The following is a 23,557-nucleotide window of genomic DNA, read 5'->3' as shown; positions in this document are numbered from 1 at the left end:
TAATATTTTCATGATAACAGTAAGATCCTTGAAATTGGGAGTCTTATATTGTGAGCCTAGACTCGACAAGGCTAGCAGATGTGAAGTGTGATCTGCGCTAAAAAGTAGAACGTGTATGCAAAACCTAACCAACTTCAAAAGTCTAAACTGGAATGTAATGAAAAATTCAATCATGTGAACTTGTCTCGAAGATATTTGAACGAATCGTATTTTGTGTGCCAGAGACCATTAACGGTTGATCGCACGAATATACATAATTTTCGCCGGTATCATAATTAAGCACAAAATCACTTTGGCAAAACGAAGAAGTAGGATATAGACTGTATATACAATCTCCACTGAATAAGCTTGGTAAGCAACGAGGCTCCCTAACTTATTATACTTCTACAAACGCTGCTACTACATCGATTTTATCAGTTTTCACAAAGAGTACAAATAATTTCAGTGCTTACATACTCAAAAAGGAATAAATGAAGATATATAAGCAGGAAATTGTAGGGTATTGGATAACTTTTTGAAAGCTATTGTCTATAGTAATGGTTATAGGGCCACAAATTAAAAGAAAAATCCTTGAAACCGGGAGTCTGATTTGTATGGGACGACTCGGAACCCGCAGATATCGTTGATCTGCACTAAATGCTATAAGCTTAGGGTGTAGGACATGAATAGAGTAAGAGCCTAGCCGATTTCAAAAACCTAATCTGATAAGGATGTACCTCTGATAACAATACATAGATTGCAATACATACTCATTATCAAAAAACATGACAAAAATTTTCAGACAACGAAACAATAATGACTTGATTACATAACATACCTTACATGAACAAGAATGTCCGTGAGAATACGTTTTAGCACAGTACTCATTTAGAGTTGGAACGAAGGTTCAAATATATTGTCACACACACACACATATATCTGTAGGCACGTGCTGAAGAATCTTGATGATGGTCGACTTGATCTTGGGTGTCGGTAGCGTGGTTACATGAATATTGTCTTGATGTCGTTGTTGCTGACGTTCGGGTAGGCTGGGCTGCTGTCTGTTGCTGACGATCGGGTTGGCTGGGCTGCTGTCTGTTGCTGACGATCGATCGGGTTGGCTGGGCTGCTGTCTGTTGCTGACGATCGGGTTGGCTGGGCTGCTGTCTGTCGTTTCTCCGTTTTCCCGTCACGATGGCGACTGGCTTGACGCTGCTTTTGTCTCCCATCACCTCTGAACTACCATTTACTTTGCTGCGAGTTAGGGTAGGGGGATCATGCGTGAGTCACAGCAAACTCACGCTACCCGGATTCTCCACCAAATTATCAAGGAACTGTTCTGGGTGAACAATACCTTCCAAATGACGTGCTGGTGTTCTTGGGGAATTAGTCAGCAAAGAGCCAGAGTCACAGGAGACTAATCACAATTTTATTTACAAGAACAATTAACAATTTACAATATACTTAGAAATAACTGAGGGTGCCACAGAGAGTCGGTACACACTCTGGGCTGTGGGAGAGAGGTCTGCTTGGTAAGAGAGTCAAACCCATTCTCTGCAAAACTTGGCTACAGTATGTATTTAATGAAAGTTTGAACAATAGAAAGGAATGTGATTGGTTGATACACGATTGGTTATGTCCTATGCTAAATGGATGGCTAGACAGAGGGGAATACTAAATCCTGTTTATCCTGTTGGACTGGCACTAATCTTGTTGACATATTTACTGGATGCTTTGAAAGAGATTAGGGTGTCACTATAGATGAGCTTGTGTGGGGGCTAATCCTTAATGCACTATAGACGAGCTTGTAGGGGGGCTAATCCTTAATGCACTATAGACGAGCTTGTATGGGGGCTAATCCCATATGAGTCTTAATTGAATTAATGTTATTCTAATATACCCCGGTAGGTGATGACAGATATACTTAAATAAATATCCTTTGTCTGGGAGATGGGATCTTGATACCTTAGGCTAGCAACCATCTAAAAAGCTATAACTGAAACTACTGATATTTTATATATGCATTTTACCTGATGATAATTATTACTTGCTAAACTATAATTATATGAAATGGTGTATAAATATTACACCATGATAACTCATAAAAGCACTTGATGTAGATCTAATTATTATAAGATAACTTAGTATAAATGTTGTACCATGATAGAGCAATAAAAAAATTAGCCACCGCGGCTAAGGTATCTAAAGATGTAGCCAAGGATTGGTTAAAGAAACAAGCGTTATGGCAAATATATTTACCGGCACCGCGTTATATACCGAGGAAGAAGTTTGATATTTTTACAACGAATGAAGTTCATCAGGCTGACCTCTTGTTTCTTCCCCACGATAAGGTAAAACACAAAACGTATAAATACGCTTTAACATTAGTGGATGTGGCTAGTCGATACAAAGAGGCAGAGCCATTAACCTCGAAAGATTCAACAGAAGTAGCTAATGCATTGAGTCGCATATATAAACGTAGACCGCTAAAATGGCCTAAGCTATTTCAAGTAGATCCTGGTCGCAAGTTTATGGGATCGGTAACTAAACTGTTAACAAAGCACAATGTCGAAATCAGGAGTGGTGAAAAAGAGGCCCACCGCATTCAAGCTATCATAGAAAGATTTAACAGGACATTAGCGGAACGTTTGTTTGGCTATCAGTATGGGATCGAAATGAAATCCGAACGATTAAGATCAACCGAATGGGTGACACGATTATCAGCCGTTGTATCAGCGCTGAATAATGAAGTAACGAGATTAATAGGGAAGAAACCATCCGATGCGATTAAAATGAAATCCGTGACTTCTGAATCTTCAGCACCGAGGAGAGGCAAAGAACGAAAACTTCAGGATAGAGTAAGGGTAAGATATTTATACCAGCCCGGTGAACTCGAGGGAGGCCTACGTCGCGCAACCGATCCCATATGGTCCCTTAAGACGTATAACATTAGTCAATTGGTTACGAAAGAAGGAGAGCCTATTCTTTATTATCTTCAAGATGGACCGGGTAGGGTATTTGTACGAGAAGAGTTGTTCATAGTTCCCGACGGTACGGTATTACCACCATAACCATAAGCATAGGTAGTTACACCATCATTATCAATCCATCTCTTTGTATCTAAGGGGGATAATGATGTCTCATTCATTCTTAATCCATATATCCTATGATCGTAACTTCTTAAAGAGTTCATCTCGTGTTTGAATGTTCTACAGTTGAATAATGATTCTTTATACTGTTCGTGTTTGATATGCTTTTTTACCACATACTTCTTAACACCCTTAGCTTTTCTTATCTCCCCATTATCGAACTTTTTTATAGAATACATCTTAGGTCTTAATCCTACATACTCCGCTATAGAGGTCCCAGCACATTCATCCTTCGTCTTACCTAACACCTTTTTATTTACTACGCTGTGCAGTGGATTATCTTTTGGGTAATTGCTCGTGTCGTACATATCTATTTTTTCTGCCATATCTTTATACACATCCTCGGTTTGTATTTCCATCAACAAAGAATCTGTGTCGGTATATAACACCTCACATCTATCACCGTATTGCTTCTTAAGTTCGTTCTAATAAAAGTCATACATTAAGTGTTTTGACAAGTCAAGAATACTCATACCAACGTACACCGGTCTGTTGAATTTGATATTACTCTTCTGCATATGCAACGCGGCTAAGTCGTTATCGAATATCTTGCTTCTGTTAAAAGCCGGACTGGCTATAAGTTTCCTGAGTCTTTCTTCCTCATTAGATCTGACTAATTTAACATCAACACGCTTCCTTAGATTCTCCATAGTTTTAGCAAATACCGAGTTATTCATGAGCTTATATAGATTCTTTTCGAAATCGCTTGTAGCTATCTTTCTTAAATCTGTGTTCAGCCTTATATAGGGCTCCATCCAAGGGCTTTGATCAAACTTAAGAACTCTGTGTATTTTCTTAAGTTTCATACCTTACGATAGATATAACTGGAGATTTCGGTAGTGAACTATATATTGTGTCTTATCCATCAAATTTGGTACGAGTTTTTCTACGTTAGCTAACCTTGTATTACCCATCAAGGAGCGTTGATATTCCGACATCCAATTTTTATTAACCATTAACCTTTCGGGAGCTAGCGGATAACTGTTATGGCCTTTAAGTAACGAACTTGGATATTCCAAGTCAACTTCTAGTATGTACCCTTTATTCGCATCATTATTCTGGATATCATTCTCATTGATATTATCGATATCATTGACCCACTCAAAACCACCCGTGGGTAAAGGTTGACTCATAGCCCATCCGTACAAATTGTTAGCGTCGAGATATAATATATGCGTGTGTGGTTTACTCGGATCGTATCCTTCCACAAATTTATTATTAGCCTTAGAATACCTTTTCGCTTCCATCGATATACCACCTCTTAATCCTTTCTCAATAAACAAGTACATATCGTAATCGGTGAGTAGTTTTAGTTCTACACCGGTCTTCTTCAACAATGCATCCAACGATAGTCCGGGACTGGAATAGTACCATGCCGGGTCCAAGCCGTATTGTTTTAAACACGTCTTTCTAAATATCTCGAATATATCGGCGAGCAACAGTACATCGGTTTTTAAGTACAGATCATGATAATGGCCTAAATTATTACAACCTAATTTATCCCAGACCGTCAGAACGTGTTCATAATTGGCATCTTTTTTTTTAGATTCTGTTAAGTTACTATAGAATGATTCGAGGGGTGGTAATTCAGTTTCTTCGAATCTAGACCAATCATCCATATATTCGTAAGGATATACACCTTTTCTCAGCAACAAATGACGAGTTATCTTATCGGTATATTGATTTGTTATCGCGAAGTCATCGGGATTGTTCGCATTAGCTAAATTGTCCAGGGAAGATAACAGAAACTGTACAGAGTCTATGAATCTAAGCCCATTACTTTGTTTTATTCTAGATTTCCCATCCTTGTCCCTATAATGTATAGGTTTAGTCAACGAGAATATGTATTTTTCCATATTATTAGGAATGCACGTTAAACCGCCGTCAGTCTTTGAGATAGCTTGCATAATGAGATGTGAATCGTATCCCCTAAGGTTATGAAACACAACGGGGATGGGTATTGTTTGAGCATTCATTTTTAGTTTCAAGTTACACTCGTTATGCGCGGCTTCCCGATAAGTACCCGTGACGTGACAATGATCTCTTACGGAATCCCCATCCAGGGGTTTATTACAAACATGACAACTCGTTGACTTCTTGTGGGCCCTCCAATCATCCCTCGTCATACACATGGGTTTCTTACACGATAATTTTTCCCTGATTATTCTCTCTTCATTTTGTAGATATTCTAGGAACTTTCCCGCTGCATCGGGACCTCTGTAAATCACGGGAGTGTTTGTTTTCCCATCATACCTTACAACTATATATCCAAACCCACAAGGAATATGTTCTTGAGTTTTGTACGTAAAACTACTATCAGTATTGCGTTTGGTATTTTCTATGGGCTTGATAAGCGCTTCGAAGTCGGCGTAAATTACGTATGGTACTGGCATTTGATTACAATAATGTTCAAATTTTAATATATTTTTTCCCTCTTTAGGCATATCGATCCTGATAGAGGTCTGTCCAACACCTCTGCAGTCTTCTTTATGCTCTTCTAATAGATCTTGTCTGCTGTACCCATGTAGGCATCTTTCGCAGAAATATTTCTTTTCCTTATGTTTTGTTTGATCGTATAATAGCCTGTTTAAACTCTTTATCCACGTATAATGATATTTACCATCTTTTTTGATCAAAAATGAATTGATTCTGGGGATATGTTCTGGAGCGGAGCTTATCCTGTGTACAACAATTCCTTTAGAAGAATGTCCGAAAACATTTATAGCTAAATTATTTTGCTTTTCCACCTGATCAATTTGTGATATTGGCGTAGGTTCGTCTATACCATCGAAGTTGAGTCCATCGTTTTGGGGATAGCTCGAAGGTCTATCCGGATGCTTGTCTACGGGGAACAATGCAGATCTTATCATCATTCTTAAACAGTCATCGGATTTATTTTTTACATTAATTATGGCTTTTTTCTTCTTATAATACGGGGGTAAATCTATATAAGATCCACCTTTGAAGGGCATATAATTTGCTATATCTAAATATAAACTATCGATTCTGTCCACACCCCAACCCGAACCTCTATTAGTCCAGCGTTCTAAAGTTTCCTGTATCCTCTGAATTGATGTATCTAATGATGCGTTTATAGTATCGGATTCGGTTATAACTTCTTGATTGCCAGGCCATTTAATGTTTTTCCGAAAGGGGCGAGGGTGGTCTGTGCAACCCAAGAGGGGGCTTTAGGGGTTGCTTATATAGAATTTGGGAATTTTGAGATTTGGAATAGATTACCTGGAACTATTTTTATTTAAGTATATCTGTCATCACCTACCGGGGTATATTAGAATAACATTACTTCAATTAAGACTCATTAAGGATTAGCCCACATACAAGCTCGTCTATAGTGCCTTAAGCATTAGCCCCCATACAAGCTCGTCTATAGGGCATTAAGGATTAGCCCCCACACAAGCTCATCTATAGTGACACCCTAATCTCTTTCAAAGCATCCAGTAAATATGTCAACAAGATTAGTGCCAGTCCAACAGGATTTAGTATTCCCCTCTGTCTAGCCATCCATTTAGCTTAGGACACAACCAATCGTGTATCAACCAATCACATTCCTTTTTATTGTTCAAATTTTTGTTAAATACATACTGTAGGCAGGTTTTAAGCAGAGAAGGGGTTTGACTCTCTTACCAAGCAGACCTCTCTCCCACAGCCCAGAGTGTTGTACCGACTCTCTGTGGCACCCTCAGTTATTTTCTAAGTATATTGTAAATTGTTAATTGTTCTTGTAAATAAAATTGTGATTAGTCTCCTGTGACTCTGGCTCTTTGCTGACTAATTCCCCAAGAAAACCAGCACGTCATTTGGAAGGTATTGTTCACCCAGAACAGTTCCATGATACTATCGTCTGTGTTACTTTTACTCAATAACATTTTAATCGTCAGCTGGTATTTTATGCTATGTAAATCATCTAACTCCTCGTTAATTTTACTCGATATGATGGGCTTAATATTGTTAACATCCATGTTAAAATTAATATCCATCTTCCAACCTCTTAGATATTTACCAACGCCAGCGGATGTGGGTACAAATATTAATTCTTGTTGTTGTTGATTATTATCATTATGTTGAATATCATCAACATCATTAGGTTGAACATCATTATTATCTAGTAAAGCGATCAATTCAGCTTTTCTCATTCGAGAATAACCTCTCAGCCCACTGTTTCTCGCTCGAGCTTTGAGTTCTCTAACAGTCTGGGGTTTGTTGTATTCCAAACCGAGTAAGGTAATCAATTCAGCTTTTCTCATTCGAGAATATCCACGTAGACCACGTTGCTTTGCCATAGCTTTTAACTCTCTTACAAAAACCATTGTGGTTGAATGGTATATGCAAATAGAGACAAATGTCTAATTGGTTGTTTTCATATATCTAAATACTTTGTGCAGAAATAACAAAACAACAGGTAGACTAAATTATTTATTATATTTGGCACAAGAATAGGGAGCTGGCTCGGTTGTTGCTTAAGAATGGTTAATGTTTTTATGAGCTTGGTTGCAGGGGCAAGCCGGCCTAGACAACCGTGGGTTGCAGGGGCAAGCTGGCCTGGACAACCGTGGGGAAGCAGCTGCTTGTAGGGGCAAGCCGGCCTGACAAGAGCTGTGTGAGCAGGGGCAGTAGCCGGCCTGCGAAGAGGGATTTGAAAATATGTTTGAATTTGAATATGAATTGGGGGGATTATGAAATAAAAGCCCGCTGTTTTAATGGAATAGTAGGAATGAAGTTATGGATGGAAGCAACAACCAGCACAACTCCAAGGAGGGAGCATTTTCCACCGGCTACCAAAGCCGCGAGTCTTTCTCTATGTTTATCTAAAGATTTATCTACATTTTGATCTGTATCAGATTCTTGGAGCATTTGTTCAATGAGTTCGTCACATTCCATAATGTAATACCTAAGGAGATATTTAAGTCTAACATAATATAATATGGCATATCCAATACATACTGTAATAATGAACTGTTGTGAAAGAATGATGATTTTGAACCACATTTTATGTCATATTAACCGCTAATGTTCAACTTATCGTATTTTTGCTGTAATTTTGCTATATTTCCTATAATTTTGCTACATTTTTGCCATATTTTTGCTATAATTTTGCTACATTTTGCTACATTTTGCTAAGCAATTGCATAAGCAGCTGGTTGATCGGTTTTTAATACGAGTTTACAGTGCTTCGTTGCCACTAACAGTTTTCTGACTTTGTCACGTTCGAGCTTGGTATAAATGACATCATTTTCGCGTAAACATTCCTCAAATGAATCTCGATCTTTGCAATGAAAGAGTGCTACCCATTTGGCCTGCTCTCTGAGATCTTTCAGGACAGAGTTGTATTTTTGAGTAAGTACCCAAATGCTATGCTGAGTATGCCGACCGGAGAATGCTAAATACAAAAGCATATCTTTCTTTTTTGTGAGTTCTTTACTCGCGCTGCAGTCGTCTATTACGAAAAGGGTTGATTCTCCTTTGTATTTTTCGTGACATACTCGGAGACAGTCTTGTAAACGATCGCCCGGATCGACTCTGTGTATTCCGTCGTCATTCATTACCCAATCTCTCGATAAGTACGTTTTATTAACGCTTATAGTCGGGCACAGAATAATAATATGATCGAAAACGTCCCGATAATGACTTTCTAAAATATCTAGAATAAAAGCTGTTTTTCCGCAGCCCGTTTGCCCGCATATGATAGCGCAGTGCGGATCTTTAGGTAAAAGATTATTAATAGATTGCTTGCACGAATCTCCCATTCTGTATATTAAGTTGCACATCCATAATCACGTTCAAATATATGTTTAATTTACCAGCCGATTCCTGAAGCTTCGTTATCTGTATGGTGGCACCCTCGCTAGCATTTTCTAATCTCCTCCCACTGCCGTGTAGTTGGTCATTGTCCGTTGTTCGCATGTCTAGCCATAGCGCGTACTTCGTGGTGAGGTATTCACCCATCGATAAACTCCCGAGAGACAGATCTTTCACGACTGCGTTAACTTCCGGGGAACGTTTTATAGAAGGAAGTTTTTTAATCTCATCCCACTGGTGATACGCTAGCATTCCTTGGCTATATAGTTGATTAGGAACGCCCTCGATAGTCAATTCTACTTTTGTAATCTTGGGATTGTAGAACTTCTCGGTATTTCTTTTAAATGCATCGGAGGGGTCCTCGAACAACATTAAAATACCCTTCAATGACCTCGTGGGGACGTTTAGATTGATATTCCACATCGTATCTTTTTTGTCCCTCGTGATCTTTCGATGTCGCAGCACGCGATCGTACAAAATGGCTAAACTTCCTGAATAATGGTTACGAATTTGTCTAGCTAATTCGGGATCCGTTATCATATCATACTCCAGCGAGATATTGTCAATGGAATAGCTAGCATCTTCAGCAGCTCTGATTACTCTACCGTAGTCATTAAAAGTGAGTTCGTATTCTAAACTATTGCCTAGGGATGCTTGATAAAAAGGCATGTGGGAATCTAGTAATTCAAAGTCTAGGGGAACATAGAATCGGTTACCTAATGCGTCGGCAACGGCCTTATCTTTTTCGTTGGTATCAACACCATTTTCAGCGCCCACGCGCAGTCTCAATGTGTTCTTATTACAAATACCTTGGTACTGTAAGTTTTCTCACTCTTTATCCGTTCTCCAGAGATCCATGTAACAATAGTATACATCGCTATCGTCGATACTCAAAACCTCATTACCGCTAATTTTAATAGCGATTTTCTTAACGATAGCATGACCTATGTTCTGAACGGGCTCCCTGTTAACGTCGGTAGAAGTCAAACTAATCGTAAATGCTAGTCGGACAGTTCCCAGAACTAACACATCGTGTGCGCCGAGATTAGGAAAGCGAACCAGAAGCGTTTGATTCTGATCGATGGTACTAGGGTTATTAGTTATAGTAACAGACTGACGAATTGCCTTGACCTCTAATGGATCTCGATGTCTACGTAGTGGGTTTAACTTGTGTCCGTATTGCGAAGACATTGTTATATTGAAAACATATACCCTATGTTTAATATAAAAATGACTAATTTTGATATTAATGACTTTGATCTAAGTACATTTGATGACTTTGATAACCAGAATCCAATCGAAGATACTGATGAAACCAGGTTTAGTAGTCTTAACGATGAACTTTTACAATCAAACGTCAATGATTATTACGATGCCTTAAAAGAAGATAAAAATTATGTTAACCCAATAGGTTGTGACTATTCAAAGTTTACGATAGATAGTAAAGGAATATTGCAACTGCGTGACTCTCCGGATATTGATCTTATGCATTATAGTACTCGTCAGCCCCTAGCCTTGTCTACTATAGCCGGTAAACATGGCACCGTGTTTGTTCGTGATGAATTAGGTTTTGTAGACTACTCGCGGCTTTCCGCGAAGACTACTAAGGTTCTTCAAACCATGCGTGATGAACTTGATAATACAGATAATTTAGAAGCTTCCTCGATGGTGGCCTCGGAGAAATCTTGACCACCATTGATGATCCTCAGTTACAGGTACCACCATCCTTGGAGTTTAGTATTAGGGATTTACGAGGTCTTGACAAGGCAATGCAAACAATGCGGGGAGAACTCATCAATAATACAGCCAAGCTATCCGAACTCGACAAGCATATAGCTTATGAGAAAACAAAACTTGAACAGGCGGGTGATGAATTCAGTAGACGTCGCGTTGCAGAAAGACTGCGTAACTTAGAATACAAAAGATTGGCCCGCATCGAGGCTGCTTCCGCTAATAGAGAGGCACTTCGTTCACAAATCAGTAGAATTCGAGAAACTATCGATCGAGTCCTCAACGATGACACTACACTGGCCGATAAAATTAAAACATTGTTCAGAGAACAGGGAACAACAATTGCCAGTATTTTAACCGCGTTGGGATTTATTATATCGACTTTGACTCTCGCGTTAACCGGTGGCAGTACAGGTGGTGGTACACTGCCCACACCACCTAGTGATAGGGGTGGTATAAAAGAGTGGATAAAAAAGCATTTAAAAGCATTAGGTTCAGCACTGGGAAAGCTCGCTGAAAAAGCCGCAGCCGCACTTCCCGGTCTAATAGGGAGTGTTGTTTCCTGGCAATTGAATTTATTAGCTACGACCACCACTTGGCTTAGTCAAGGGGCTGATCGTAGCAATTGCAGGCCTGTTGTACGTATCCGCTAAGAACTATTTAACCAAATCATGAGTAAACCAGCCGCGACTCCACCTACTACAAGCCCTGTTTTTTCATCGATATGTTGTTGATTTTTAGCCGCAATATGCGGTGGTACTTGTGCATCAGTAGATGGTTGAGCGATAGTTGGTGTTTGTGACTTGACTATTCCCTTTTCGCCCGTGATCGTTTGCGTTATTAATTCAACGTTAATATCTGAATTTATACCTGGTTTTTGTTGATCGGTAGCGATAACAATTTTATTATTATAGCCTATCACTTGACCGATCTTAAGTTCCATATTACTCGGAGACATGTATAGTCCCGGCGCATAAACGAAGTCCACTTTGGATTGAGAGTACTGTAATGCATCTTGAAAACACTTTATAGACGATGGTATGTCAACTGGTGAATTAATGGCGTCCTCCACGTTTGAGACAAACTGTTTTTGCGCATCGAGGGCCGTCCCAGAACCGATGATTCCCGTTCGTGTTTGCGATTGTGCACCGAGAATTGCCCATACATAAGTTCTTATCGATTCATTAACTCTTACAAATCCTGGGTTAGTAAAATTATTTTCCGTTTTATCATTAAGAAATTCATTCCAAGCGTTTGTGGTATCGTTCATTTGTATAAATTTTGTAACAATGTAAATTAAACCACTCTTAAAACTCATAATATCCCCTCTCCAATCGTTACTATAAAGTTCCCAGCCTTTATACCAATCACCGGTTTTTAGACGATGATCATACATTCTTGCGTAAAGTTTGCTGGTACTTTACAACTTACCAAAATTAAGATGAAGTTTATTAAGTTCTTTATATACATAATCGCTTTCTTCTTTGACGGATATTTTTGTCCTCTGTGTAAGGAATACCTAGACCATGGTTTGCTCCTTTAATACACCAATCTTTACTCGTAGAAACATTAAATTCCTGACAAATACGCTCATACGCGGACCTATCATAATTATTATTTGTGGAATTCCACGCTCGATCCTGCAGTAATGGAGCACTAATTTCTTTAAGTATACGTCTAATCTGATAGTACACGTGAAATGTTATAACAGACTTATTCAGTTCAAATCCTGGAGCATAAAGAGATACGCCACATCCCGTTGTGGCACACCATATGGCAAAGTTAAACTGATTCTGCCAAAATTGCATCGGATTGTGAAACCAATCGTGCACCATTTTATTGCTAGTTGTCGTGACCCTTTACTTTTCAAAGATATCGGGGAATTTAACGAAAAATTCAGCACCAGAGGCAGTTACTATAATCGATTGATTAGTAATGTATCTCGATTTCATATTTAAGTTATGATATAGTATCGTTGTATATTTAATATGTATGTTACACTCCCGGGAATAACAAATGGTCAGTCTATTGAACTGCTTCATACTATCGATAACTCGGATGGACAACTCGAAGTAGCTATCTGTGATGTAACGTATTACCCGCGGTGGACCAATATAAATGCTGCGAGAGGTTATAATAATGAGACAGAAATAAATGGTAAAAAATACATTATACCTGATGGGTATTACAGCGTATGCTCACTCAATGATGAATTTTTTAAGCCTAATGGAAGTAGTCTAACACAAAATGAGTCGAATGGGTTACTGATTTTAAACGCTGGAAAAAAGGATGTAAAGCTTTACGAGAACTTAGCATACACACTTGGATGGAAAGGAGAAATAACAGTACTCAAGACATCAGATCAGGGACTCGATTTACCCGATTTAGTTCCCTATATAGAGTTGTGCATCCATCTTGATCAAATCAGTACGACGGATAATATTCAACAAGAAAGTTCTTCAACTCTACTCAGAAGTGTTCCAGTGTAAGATGAAAAATACAATAGCGGTAGAACGGAATCTTTCTTAACATTACAATATAAAAAATTAAAGCGGGGTATTATTTCAGACCTCAAAATTTCTGTATTAGATGTAAAACACCAACCTGTACATATAGGATACTTAAGTGTAACACTCCATATTATAAATAATGGTTGATTCCATATTTAAGTTATGATATAGTATCATTGTATATTTGATATGTATGTTACACTCCTGGGAATAACAAATAGTCAGTCTATTCAACTGCTTCGTTCTATCGATAACTCGGATGGACAACTCGAAGTCGCTCTATGCGATGTAACGTATTACCCGAGGTGGACCAATATAAATGCTGCAAAAGATAATAATAGGATAGTACTATTATCCCCATTTGGTACTAGCAAATCCATTACTATACCTGATGGGTATTACAGCGTAAGCTCACTCAATGATGAAATTTTTAAGCCCAATGGAATTAGTCTTACACAAAATGAGGCGACTGGGACAGTGAAATTCGACAATGAAGAAACAAATATGATTTTATTGGACCCATCAGCTACACTTGGATTTACACACTTAATTGGCACAATACACAAGTTACCAGATCAGGAGGTTAAATTACCTGATTTAGTTCCCTATAAAGAGTTGTTCATCCATCTTGATCAAATAAGCACGACGGATAATATTCAACTAGAAAGTCCTTCAACTCTGCTCAGATCTATTCCAGTGAAAAATGAAAAATACAATAGCGGTAGAACAGAATCTTTCTCGTTATAACAATATAAAAAATTATAGCAGGGTATTATTTCAGACCTCAAAATTTCTGTATTAGATGTAAAACACCAACCTGTACATATAGGATACTTAAGTGTAACACTCCATATTGTAAATAATGGTTGATGCATCAGGCCCTGGAACGCTCAGACAATGTAATACAATTGCGCTTTCCGATCTCGGAGACACAGAAGGATTCGGTAAACCCGGTACCAATGGTAAGTTATACGCTTTACACTTACACGATAATGTATACAAGCGGAAAGAAGTTACATTCCCGGAAAATCTAGAAGATTTAAGCGATGTCGACATTAGTAGACTCCTTTAAAACACTCTGTACAATATTATTCTCAACGGCGAGAATAAATGGACTATGGTCGAAGCAAACATCGAGTGGCTACTGAATATCGTCATTACCCCACCTTATGTGATGATTGGTAAGGGACATAATTTAACTAAGATAATAAATAGTGGGGTCGTACTCGCGGCCTATATCCCGTCAAAACAAAAAAGTGTGTTAGTCACTCCCCTGCCAGAAAAACAAGGTCATATGTTATATAGTCGTCCGGCAATCCAAAATGTTAGTTTGAATTTGGTTGCTGAATTCGATGATATTAAAGTTAACTTGAGTGCAATACCTAATATTTCAACGCTTATTATTGAAGTCTTTTTCGGAGATGTACCGGTAGATGCCTTCGAAATTTTACCAGGTCTATTGATTAAATGGCTCAAGAAACACGAGCGTCAACGTTGCAGTATTATTCATATTGGAGCATCGCCCGTTGCAACCCTCGAGGGGGTTCAAATTATTAAAAGTGGTAGTATTTCTCTTACTAAGATATTCTTGCCATATAATATACATTTGATAAGGTATACTCTCAAAACATTTAAGCAAGACCAATTAAAGACTATTATATATTCGTAATATACACTATGAGTTTATATCCGGCGCTCGATGAAGCAATTGAAAAGATGGAAACTGTTGATGGATTTCGATTACATCAAATAAGCGACATAAAACATCAAATAGAGAAGGATAGGGAGTTGAGACTTGGATTGTATAAAAAGTATCGCAGAGCCGTGAATGCTCTGGACGGAGTTGACACCGCTCTTGTAGCAGCTGGCATGGAACTCAGTGTAGCCGGTGTGGGTTTACTATCAACTATAATCACCGCACCTATCGTGCTCGGCATGGAAATAGCCACTGGAGTCTCAGGACTGGCAGGAATAGCGATAAAATTCATTTTTCGTAGGTTGCAAAAGAAAGCATTAAGACACGATAGTATTCGGATACTCCCCGAAGCAAAGTTGAACAGCATTGAGGATCATATTTCGACAGCAATGGTCGATTGTAAGATATCCATGGATGAGTTTCGTTTAGTGTTGTCGGAACTCACCAAATACAACGAAATGAAGCAGGATATTCGATCAAAATCTCATAAGACCAGTGGTATTAGCGAGGATGAGAAAAAAAAAGTTCATAGAAGTTCAATTATTCCGTGCCAAAACCAAAGAACTGGTTGGAGATTAAAAATAGATTGCTTACTATCATTTGATCACATTTAGACAAATGCTTACATAAATATATATAATAATGGAGATCGAAAAAACTATTAAATGGAGAGAATTACCACAAGGTTTTTATTATATCAGTGATGTCAAACCAACCAAATACGGTTATCAATTGTTTCTTATCAATTTACAAGAAGAGTGTAGTTATATAGTCTGGTCTCCTAGTAAAATGAACGAAGAACTTAATAAAAATGTTGAATATCGCTTTATCGATAAAAATAATGAAGAATATTTTTATTACCATTTAGGCTCATCTAAAGCAATGATTGGTCCCAGGTATTGGTGAGCTAGAGCCAATTTAACTTAATCTCATGACTATCGTTGAATCGCATGATCATTTTGGCATAAAAAATGCCACCTGTAGTAGCAGTATACGTAATAAATCCCACTCCAGTGGAAGTGGTCCAGAACCCCCATTACCTATACTACTCCTTTCACTAACATTCTTTCTGTGAAACTCTTATGTCTGGACACCTCAGGTTTTCTACAGCATACAGGTTCAAAACTTGTTGCAGACATTATATCTTGCTGGACACTTTGTATCTCTGGCCAAATGTCTTTATATCCATATCTATAACAAGTCTTACCCGAGTTATCTCCCAATTGTCTGTATCAGTGCAGTATCCGTCAACTGGTTCAGAGTAAGTCTTTCCAATGACTTTTGGGCGGTCGGGTAGCCTAGAGGTTAAAGCGTTCGCTCATCATGCCGAAGACCCGGGTTCGAATCCCGACATGGGTACAATGTGTGAAGCCCATTTCTGGTGTCCCCCGCCATGATATTGCTGGAATATTGCTTAAAGCGGCGTAAAACCATACTCACTCACTCACTCCAATGACTTTAGATAGAGATGATGAGTAACACATTTCCCAACCACCTGGTCCCTGATTCTGTCAACAACATCACCAATATCCTCGAACTCACATGATTCTGCCTGTCGTCTAAGTCTCATAATGAACTGAGGAACTGAGGTAGACTGACACATAGACCTGAACATGTGACATTCAAACAGAACATTCACTCTTGGAGTAAAATACAAGTTCAAAGTCGTCACCACTTGGTTATATACATTTTCACCAGCTGAAAGTAAATCCAAAGTGAGGAAAATATCCTGCTCAGCCAACCAAGCAGTATGCAATAACAAAGATTTCCACTGCTCTCCATTCTTCTTTCCATTCCCATCAGCATAGAATTCAAAAGCATGCGTCCATCTTTTCAAATGGGGTCCCAAACTTGATGAAATTATCAGTCGAAGGCATCCAAAATACCAATATCGTCGAATTTCAAATTCACCATGATGCACATGCAATGCACTCACAACCACCAAAATCCTTGTTGCCAATATGTACTGTCTGGATAGCACAGATTAAACTCAAGAGCCCAAGAATCACACACCATTCGCAGTTCATAAATGTTTCATTCTCCTGCATTTAAGTACAGGCCACTCTGCATGCTAGCAAGCTACATCTGGTACTTCCAGGCAGTACATGAATACGGACAATGCAACAGCTTTTCATAGCCAGCAGAACCCAAAATACTCATTTAGGCTCAAACATTTGAAGCACTTATAATGTTGTATTTAAGGTGGATAGAGAAATAGTTGTTTTTTGTTTCAGTGTTGTTCTCATTTTCATTAAATTTTAAATCTTGACCTTCATTTTCATAGAATCTTTTCATTTTATAGGCTTTGTCAAGTGTCCTACAACTGTTCATCATGTTCTCATCTGAACACCATGGCCACTTAGAGAATGCCTTCCATCAACAGGACAAAGAGAAGACTGGAGTTTTGACTGCAGATGAGATGAAATTCTGCCTGAAAGAAGCAGGGCTGAGGCTCACATCAGTAAGATATGTTTACCTCACCTTGACAGCATCATTCATTTATGAAAACATTTTTACAAGATGACTGAAAATTTGTCCTAGATACATGTTTGTCACACCATATCGGACTTTCGTTCTAGTTTCTTAATGACGTTGATTTTGAAATTTAATAATTTTTGTGTGTGATAAAAAGCCAGAATGGTATCCCGTCCAAAGATTGAGTTTTTTCGTTCAGCTTGTGAACTTCAAACCCTACAAGAAATATGTATGTGAACTGTCAACATGGATTGTGGATTTATCACTATGAATATCCATGTACCAGGAGTGCTTTTCTACTGCCTTGTATTTCATTCCCCTTTCACATGTTGAGTATGCATGACACACGCATGTGACACTATTTTCACACGGGTTGAGCACACTTTGAACATGGGTGCAACACATGACCAACTGGTGTGCTGTGAATGTAACACGAAACAGGATTTCAGTTGAATTTAACAATTAGAGCAAACGAATAGTGGTATAAAACAGTAAGATGTGAATCTTGGGTTAATGGACATCGTGGGCCTTTGTGTCAATAAAAATAGGTGGATCTAATTGTGTTTTGGGGCTCGATTATGCATGAAGGTTCCAGTTCAGGCATTGTGCCAAGATGACAGTAGAATAATGAATACACCTAGCATTGGGTGTATTCTGTCTGTTCTGGTATTACTACCTCTGAACACTAACAGTTTGACAAGGTCAGTTGCTCCAGGAGCTATTTACTAACATGGAGCTGAATTTACTTTTTGCGAATGATTTTCTTTACATATTGATGTTCGCTTATTCAATATCGATTCAACAGATTCAGACTTTACATTGTCCTGCCTTTAATGATCTCATGACTTCGCTCAAACTTGCATGGATGAGTTCTGTACAAAAATGTGTCTAAAACAGCATACAATGAGACTTGTGTTATATAACACATATATATAGACACACTTACCTTTTTTGTATTTTGTCCACAAAATAGTTATTCTTTTCTCAGATAAGCCCCCGCACAATTTCAGCTATCGGCCAGTGCCCAGTCTACCTAATTGCATTACAGTGGCTTTTTCTGTCTGCTCATTCAATTTGATAACCTTGTCCACAACTCATCTCAACTTAACAACATTATAGACACCTTCACTTGTCTACTCAGGGGGGTAATTCCTGGCAGGCATTCATTTTGCCAACCAAGAGCAGCAGGTCCATCACTTTTAGGGTTGCTTACTTAATTTGGAATTTTGAAATATATGCCCTGCAAAAGGCGTAGTTTGTGTGTTTTTATAGGTCTAGAATTTTAGGGTTTATTGGCAGCTTGTTTGTTGTACCCGGTACTTCTTTTTTTTAAAATGCGGCCAAGTAGGCCTGTTTTGATTAGATATATGCCTTGTGCTTTAAAGGTTTTTAACTTTGTGTGGTCTGTTTGTAGTTTATTTATTACTTTGTCAATTATTTTGTTTTTATGATGGATTTTTGTGTGTGTCGCTTTTGTAGTAGTTTGCTATCAGATTTCTGATAGTTATTTTGCCACTTTTTGGAAGATTTTCTCCTTTGTGATGCTTTTAATTTTGTTTTTTCATCAGCAGGATGGCAGACGGTCGATGTACACAAAAATGGGGATTAACAATTAGGATTAGCATCTTATAAATAACAGCAATTAAGTGTTTCAAGGCATATAGATGTCATGGCTCCAGGGTAATGAGCCTTTGCAATTAAATGTTCTTCAGACAATGGGTGTTGTAAATCAGTCGCTATGACAGCTACATCAAGTTCATAGCCGTGTGTACCTGTTTTCCATGGAAGCCGACACTCTGCCTCCAGTGCAAGAGACGTATCTCCAGTACTTTCTGGCCCACTGTTTCGGGGTCCTTAAGCTTGCCTATACAACAGTGAAAACATACCTGGCGGGTATTAGGTATACTTACTTGCAAGCTGGATTACATACTGTGTTTGATTCCCCAGCCTCTGTTGCCTTTGCCCGTATCCAGACATTAATGAGAGAATACAAGAAGTTACAATCTCCCGTCAAAAGTAAGAGGCTTCCCATTACGTATGACATTCTCTGTCGGATCGTCACTCTCCTAAGACAGGGTGTGCTAGGACCTTACAATGACTTGAATATGGAGACTATGTGCACCATTGCTTTCTTTGGATTTTTACGTTGTGGTGAGTTTAACTGCTCATCTAGTTTTGACGTCGACACCAACATCTGCATAGAAGACATCACATTCGATTCTAATCGTGCCAGGTGCATTTTACGACTTGAAGTGTCTAAGACTGACCCCTTTCGTCAAGGCGTACATATTTCATTGTTCGCTACGAAGACATTTAATTGCAAAGGCATTGTTCGCTACGAAGAACCTGGTGTGCCCCTTTCGCAGCCTGACACAACTCGTATGGATCAGATGACAGAGTGGGGCACGTAACACTGACCCCCTCTTCGTGGACAGCTCCTTTACAGCCATTACCAGGAATACCCGGAGATGGCTTAGCAATATATTGTGTCGCGCTGGTTTTAGTTCCAGCGGATATTCAGGACACTCTTTCAGGATCGGCGCGGCCACGACGGCAACTCAAGCTCGTCTAGAGGACCACCTTATCAAGACTCTAGGACGGTGGAGCTCTGACTGTTTTACTCGGTACATCCCAACCCCCGAAGCTACCTTGTGCCAAGCCCAGATCTCCCTATGTACCGTGTGACATTCATAGGCTCGACTTCGACCTGACGAGGCGTCATAGTCTACCATGTCAGTTTGTATATATATTTAGATGGTCGTGAAGCATCGTTCTCATCTCCCATGTTTAATCATGACCATTAGTTGTGTATGCCATTGTTCTTAGTGCCAAATCATCTCAGGACTCTTCTGTATTGTCTATTGTACCCAACTGTGTAGAGCACAGTATATGGACTCCACTATGTGCTAAGTGAGGATATACAGACATTGTGCCTTTGCAATTAAATGTTCTTCAGACAATGGGTGTTGTAAATCAGTCGCTATGACAACTTCCCTCCATTACTTGAAGCTTGGACCCCAAGCTTACATGAGTCCAAATTGATATGTGTAAACTTTTTCACCAACGAAAACAACCATGCAAATGTGAACAAAATCAGTTACATGAAATCCTTATGCAACAAATATATCTATGCAATGACGGTATGAAAGTGATCATCTAGCCAATTTGATTTATCCCGTGATATGCCAAGGAGAGGCACGGGCCACCGAGCCGTGGATGCCCGTGCCTATAATAAAAACAGAAGATGAGATTGGGTTAAATGGCCGAGGGTGTGCAGGTACTAGTGGGCCACACTTAGCTGCTAATTGTGTATACCAAAATGCTACCGTTGCCATGGCCACGCGCGTGGCCAACGGCGATTGCAGCTAGCGCTGCTGGCCTGAGACTGCTACCGCTGTCCGGCCCCCACGGTAGCATATTTAAACGCTACCATTGCTTGGCAACTCCCAAGCTGCCAAAAGCAGCTCCACGCTGCTGGCCTAAGTCAGACTACCGCTGCCCGGCCCCAGGTAGCCGGCCAAAGCAGATCCCACTGCCTGGCCCCATTAGCAAAACCATTATGCGGCTCCCGCCGCGGACCCAACTGTCAGCTACCGCTTGACAAGACGACTTCCGCCGCCGGGCCCATATACGTGGCAATTGTTTACCCCAACGTATGTTATTTTACGATTCCCCGGCTGAAAAGCTGAAAAGCAGGTAGCCTTAAGCACGAGTATTAATTTGGAAGCAAGTTAATTTGTTACTAGTAGTGTAGCCCACAAGAACCCCTCCACAAAGCACCAGAGTGCTACCCCACACCCACAGCCACGCGATACGCGGAGATAGCATTGTTGCCCGGCTTGCCTATGTACTGAAAGGAAACACTAATCTGTGGAGATAATATCCTTACTGGCGCAAAAAAAGCGCCAGGGCATGCAACAAATTGTCCGTAAACACACACAGTCCTTTGTCACTGAGGTGGACGCCCTCCCAGGCGTACCATGTCTTGTCTGATGCCAGGATCTGGGGATGTGGCACCATTGTACCGCCGAGCTCTTTGACTCGGTTGGCCAGTCGGCGGTTGATATTCTTCTGCATCCCCTCGATCTTTAGTGGGTCCCTGGCATCGTGCCAGTAGCGCCTGGGCAGCATTGATGATACGATGATCTTGGTGTCAGGAAGCTGGAGTTGTATCCGAAGGATTGATGCCACCATGTCAAGGTAGAGTTGGCTGCCCTTGACCGAGCACAGGTCGTTGGAGCCCAGGTGAATGATGAGGGCTCTGGGGCTGCGCCGTGTCGCCTTGACCTGTGCATCTAGAATGGTGTCCAGCTCCTTCCACCTCATCCCCCCTTGTGCCAGCCATAGCATCCTCGGTTGGTTCGGACTGGTGCCCTTCAGGAGCAAGTACTACCGTGCCCTGGCCGTGTAGCTGGATCCCACCATCCAAACTCTTGTAGCTGGTGTGCGGACCGGAACTGGTGCAAGGCATTGATGCCTGTTTGGTAAGTGGCCCATGTATTTGTAGACAGAGATTGTTGTAGGAGTCTGCCGGCTTCCTGCCTCAGATCAGCCATATGTTGCACGGGATAGGTGTTGGGTTCTGGTCCGCGGCTGGTGCTGCCTCTCGGAAGCGTTTGAGCTGAAACCTCGAGAGAGCATCGGCAATAGTGTTAGCAGTGGAACATACATGCTTTGCCTTAAACATAATATTATATCGGAGGCACTGCAGGATTAGGCGACAGAGTAGGCTCATCACTCTGGGGGCCTTGGTTGACAGCTTGTTGATTATTGTTACGACGGCTTGGTTGTCGCAGTAAAAGAGGACCTTTTTGTTTGCGAGTTGCTTGCCCAAGATTTGGATGGCCAGTGTGATGGGGAACAGCTCCAGGAGCGTCAAGTCCCGTGTGGTTCCATTCGTCACCCACTGGGGTGGCCATGCGCCGTTAAACCATTTGCCCTGCATGTAGGCCCCAAAGCCGGCACCACCCGCTGCGTCTGAAAACAGCTGGAGGAAATCGCTGTCCACACACAGTTGGTCCTGAAACACTGAAATGCCGTTATAACTCGTAAGAAATGTTTACCACATTTGTAGGTCTTCCTTGACCCAGCTGGTAAACCTAATGTGGTGAAATGGTTGCTTACCTTTGCTAAGCAGATCGATTAGCCTGTGGCTGAATGCCCTTGCCATTGGTATAGCCCTGCACATAAAGTTAAGCTTGCCTATGAGGGACTGAAGGGCCCTTTTTGTGACCTTTATGTTACCTGTTGACAGGATGTCTTGGATTTCCCTTGTTGCCTCCTTGATCTTGGACTCTGGGATTCTGATCTGCATTGCAGTGGTGTCGATTTCCAGCCCTAGGAATGTCAGTTTGGTTGTGGGGCCTACCGTCTTGTCGTGCGCAATAGGAACCCCGAGCTGTTCTAGTGTATTCACGCATCCGTTGAGGTTGTCTGAGCAGTGGCTGGTGCCTGCTGTGCCCCCCGTTAGGAAGTCATCCAGGTAATGCATAATCTGACACTTTGGAAGATGCGATTGCATGCACCATTGCAAGAAGTGACTAAATGTTTCAAATATGGCGCAAGATATGGAGCAGCCAAATCGTAAGCATTTATCGAAATAGAACTCACCTTCGAATCTGATGCCTAGCAGCTCGAAATCGGATGGGTGGACTGGTATAATTCTAAAGGCCGACTGAATGTCGAATTTTGCTAGTAGTGCTCCCTTTCCCAGTTGTTGAACCATATGGGTAGCTTCATCAAATCTGGCGTACACGACGGAGCAGGCCTCTGTGTCTATGAAGTCATTTATAGATTTACCCCTGGGATAGGATAGATGGTGAATTAGACGGAATTCCTCCGCATGCTTACCCAGGTGCTGATCATATCCTGGCTGCTTCTTGGGCACCAGGCCTATTGGGGATACTTGGAGGTTGTCTAGGGGGGTGTCCTTGAAGGGGCCCGCCATCCTGCCAAGGTCGACTTCCTTTTGTAGTTTTTGTTTCACGTAGCCTGCCGTGTCTTGGTGCGTGGCTGATCGCAAGTTTCGTGCCAGGCGACCCGTGCGGCTTCCCTGGAACTCGAGCCTAAAGCCAAAGCTAAAACCTACCCATAAATAATTTGCATCTTTGTAATTGACCCTAGCATATTGGCGTAACCAGGGTGCCATTTCATTGAGATCCACGGGGGAAGGGGCCATTGAATGTGAACAAAATCAGTTA

General features: G+C 40.5%; 2 protein-coding genes across 2 annotated transcripts in view; one reads left to right on the top strand and one right to left on the bottom strand.

Annotated features, from left to right (window-relative positions):
- The window catches only part of LOC139445621 (leucine-rich repeat-containing protein 74A-like), a 582,304-nt gene that overhangs the window by 447,339 nt on the left and 111,408 nt on the right, over positions 1 to 23,557 (top strand). Inside the window, exon 14 of the mRNA XM_071226790.1 lies at positions 17,185 to 17,343. Within this exon, the coding sequence (XP_071082891.1) occupies positions 17,185 to 17,343 (159 nt within the window). The remainder of the gene's footprint in view (positions 1 to 17,184; positions 17,344 to 23,557) is intronic.
- Positions 21,901 to 23,502, bottom strand: LOC139445301 (uncharacterized). Its single transcript, XM_071226429.1, has 2 exons — positions 22,482 to 23,502; positions 21,901 to 22,385 (listed from the first exon to the last, which is right to left on the bottom strand). Exons 1-2 carry the CDS (start codon positions 23,302 to 23,304, stop codon positions 21,901 to 21,903), a joined length of 1,308 nt encoding a protein of 435 aa, XP_071082530.1. The 5' UTR covers positions 23,305 to 23,502.

This window comes from Haliotis cracherodii, unplaced genomic scaffold, assembly GCF_022045235.1.
Source record: "Haliotis cracherodii isolate W230 unplaced genomic scaffold, xgHalCrac1.p SCAF_6, whole genome shotgun sequence".
Classification (NCBI taxonomy): Eukaryota; Metazoa; Mollusca; class Gastropoda; order Lepetellida; family Haliotidae; genus Haliotis; species Haliotis cracherodii.
This window is presented reverse-complemented; position numbering and strand designations above follow the sequence as displayed.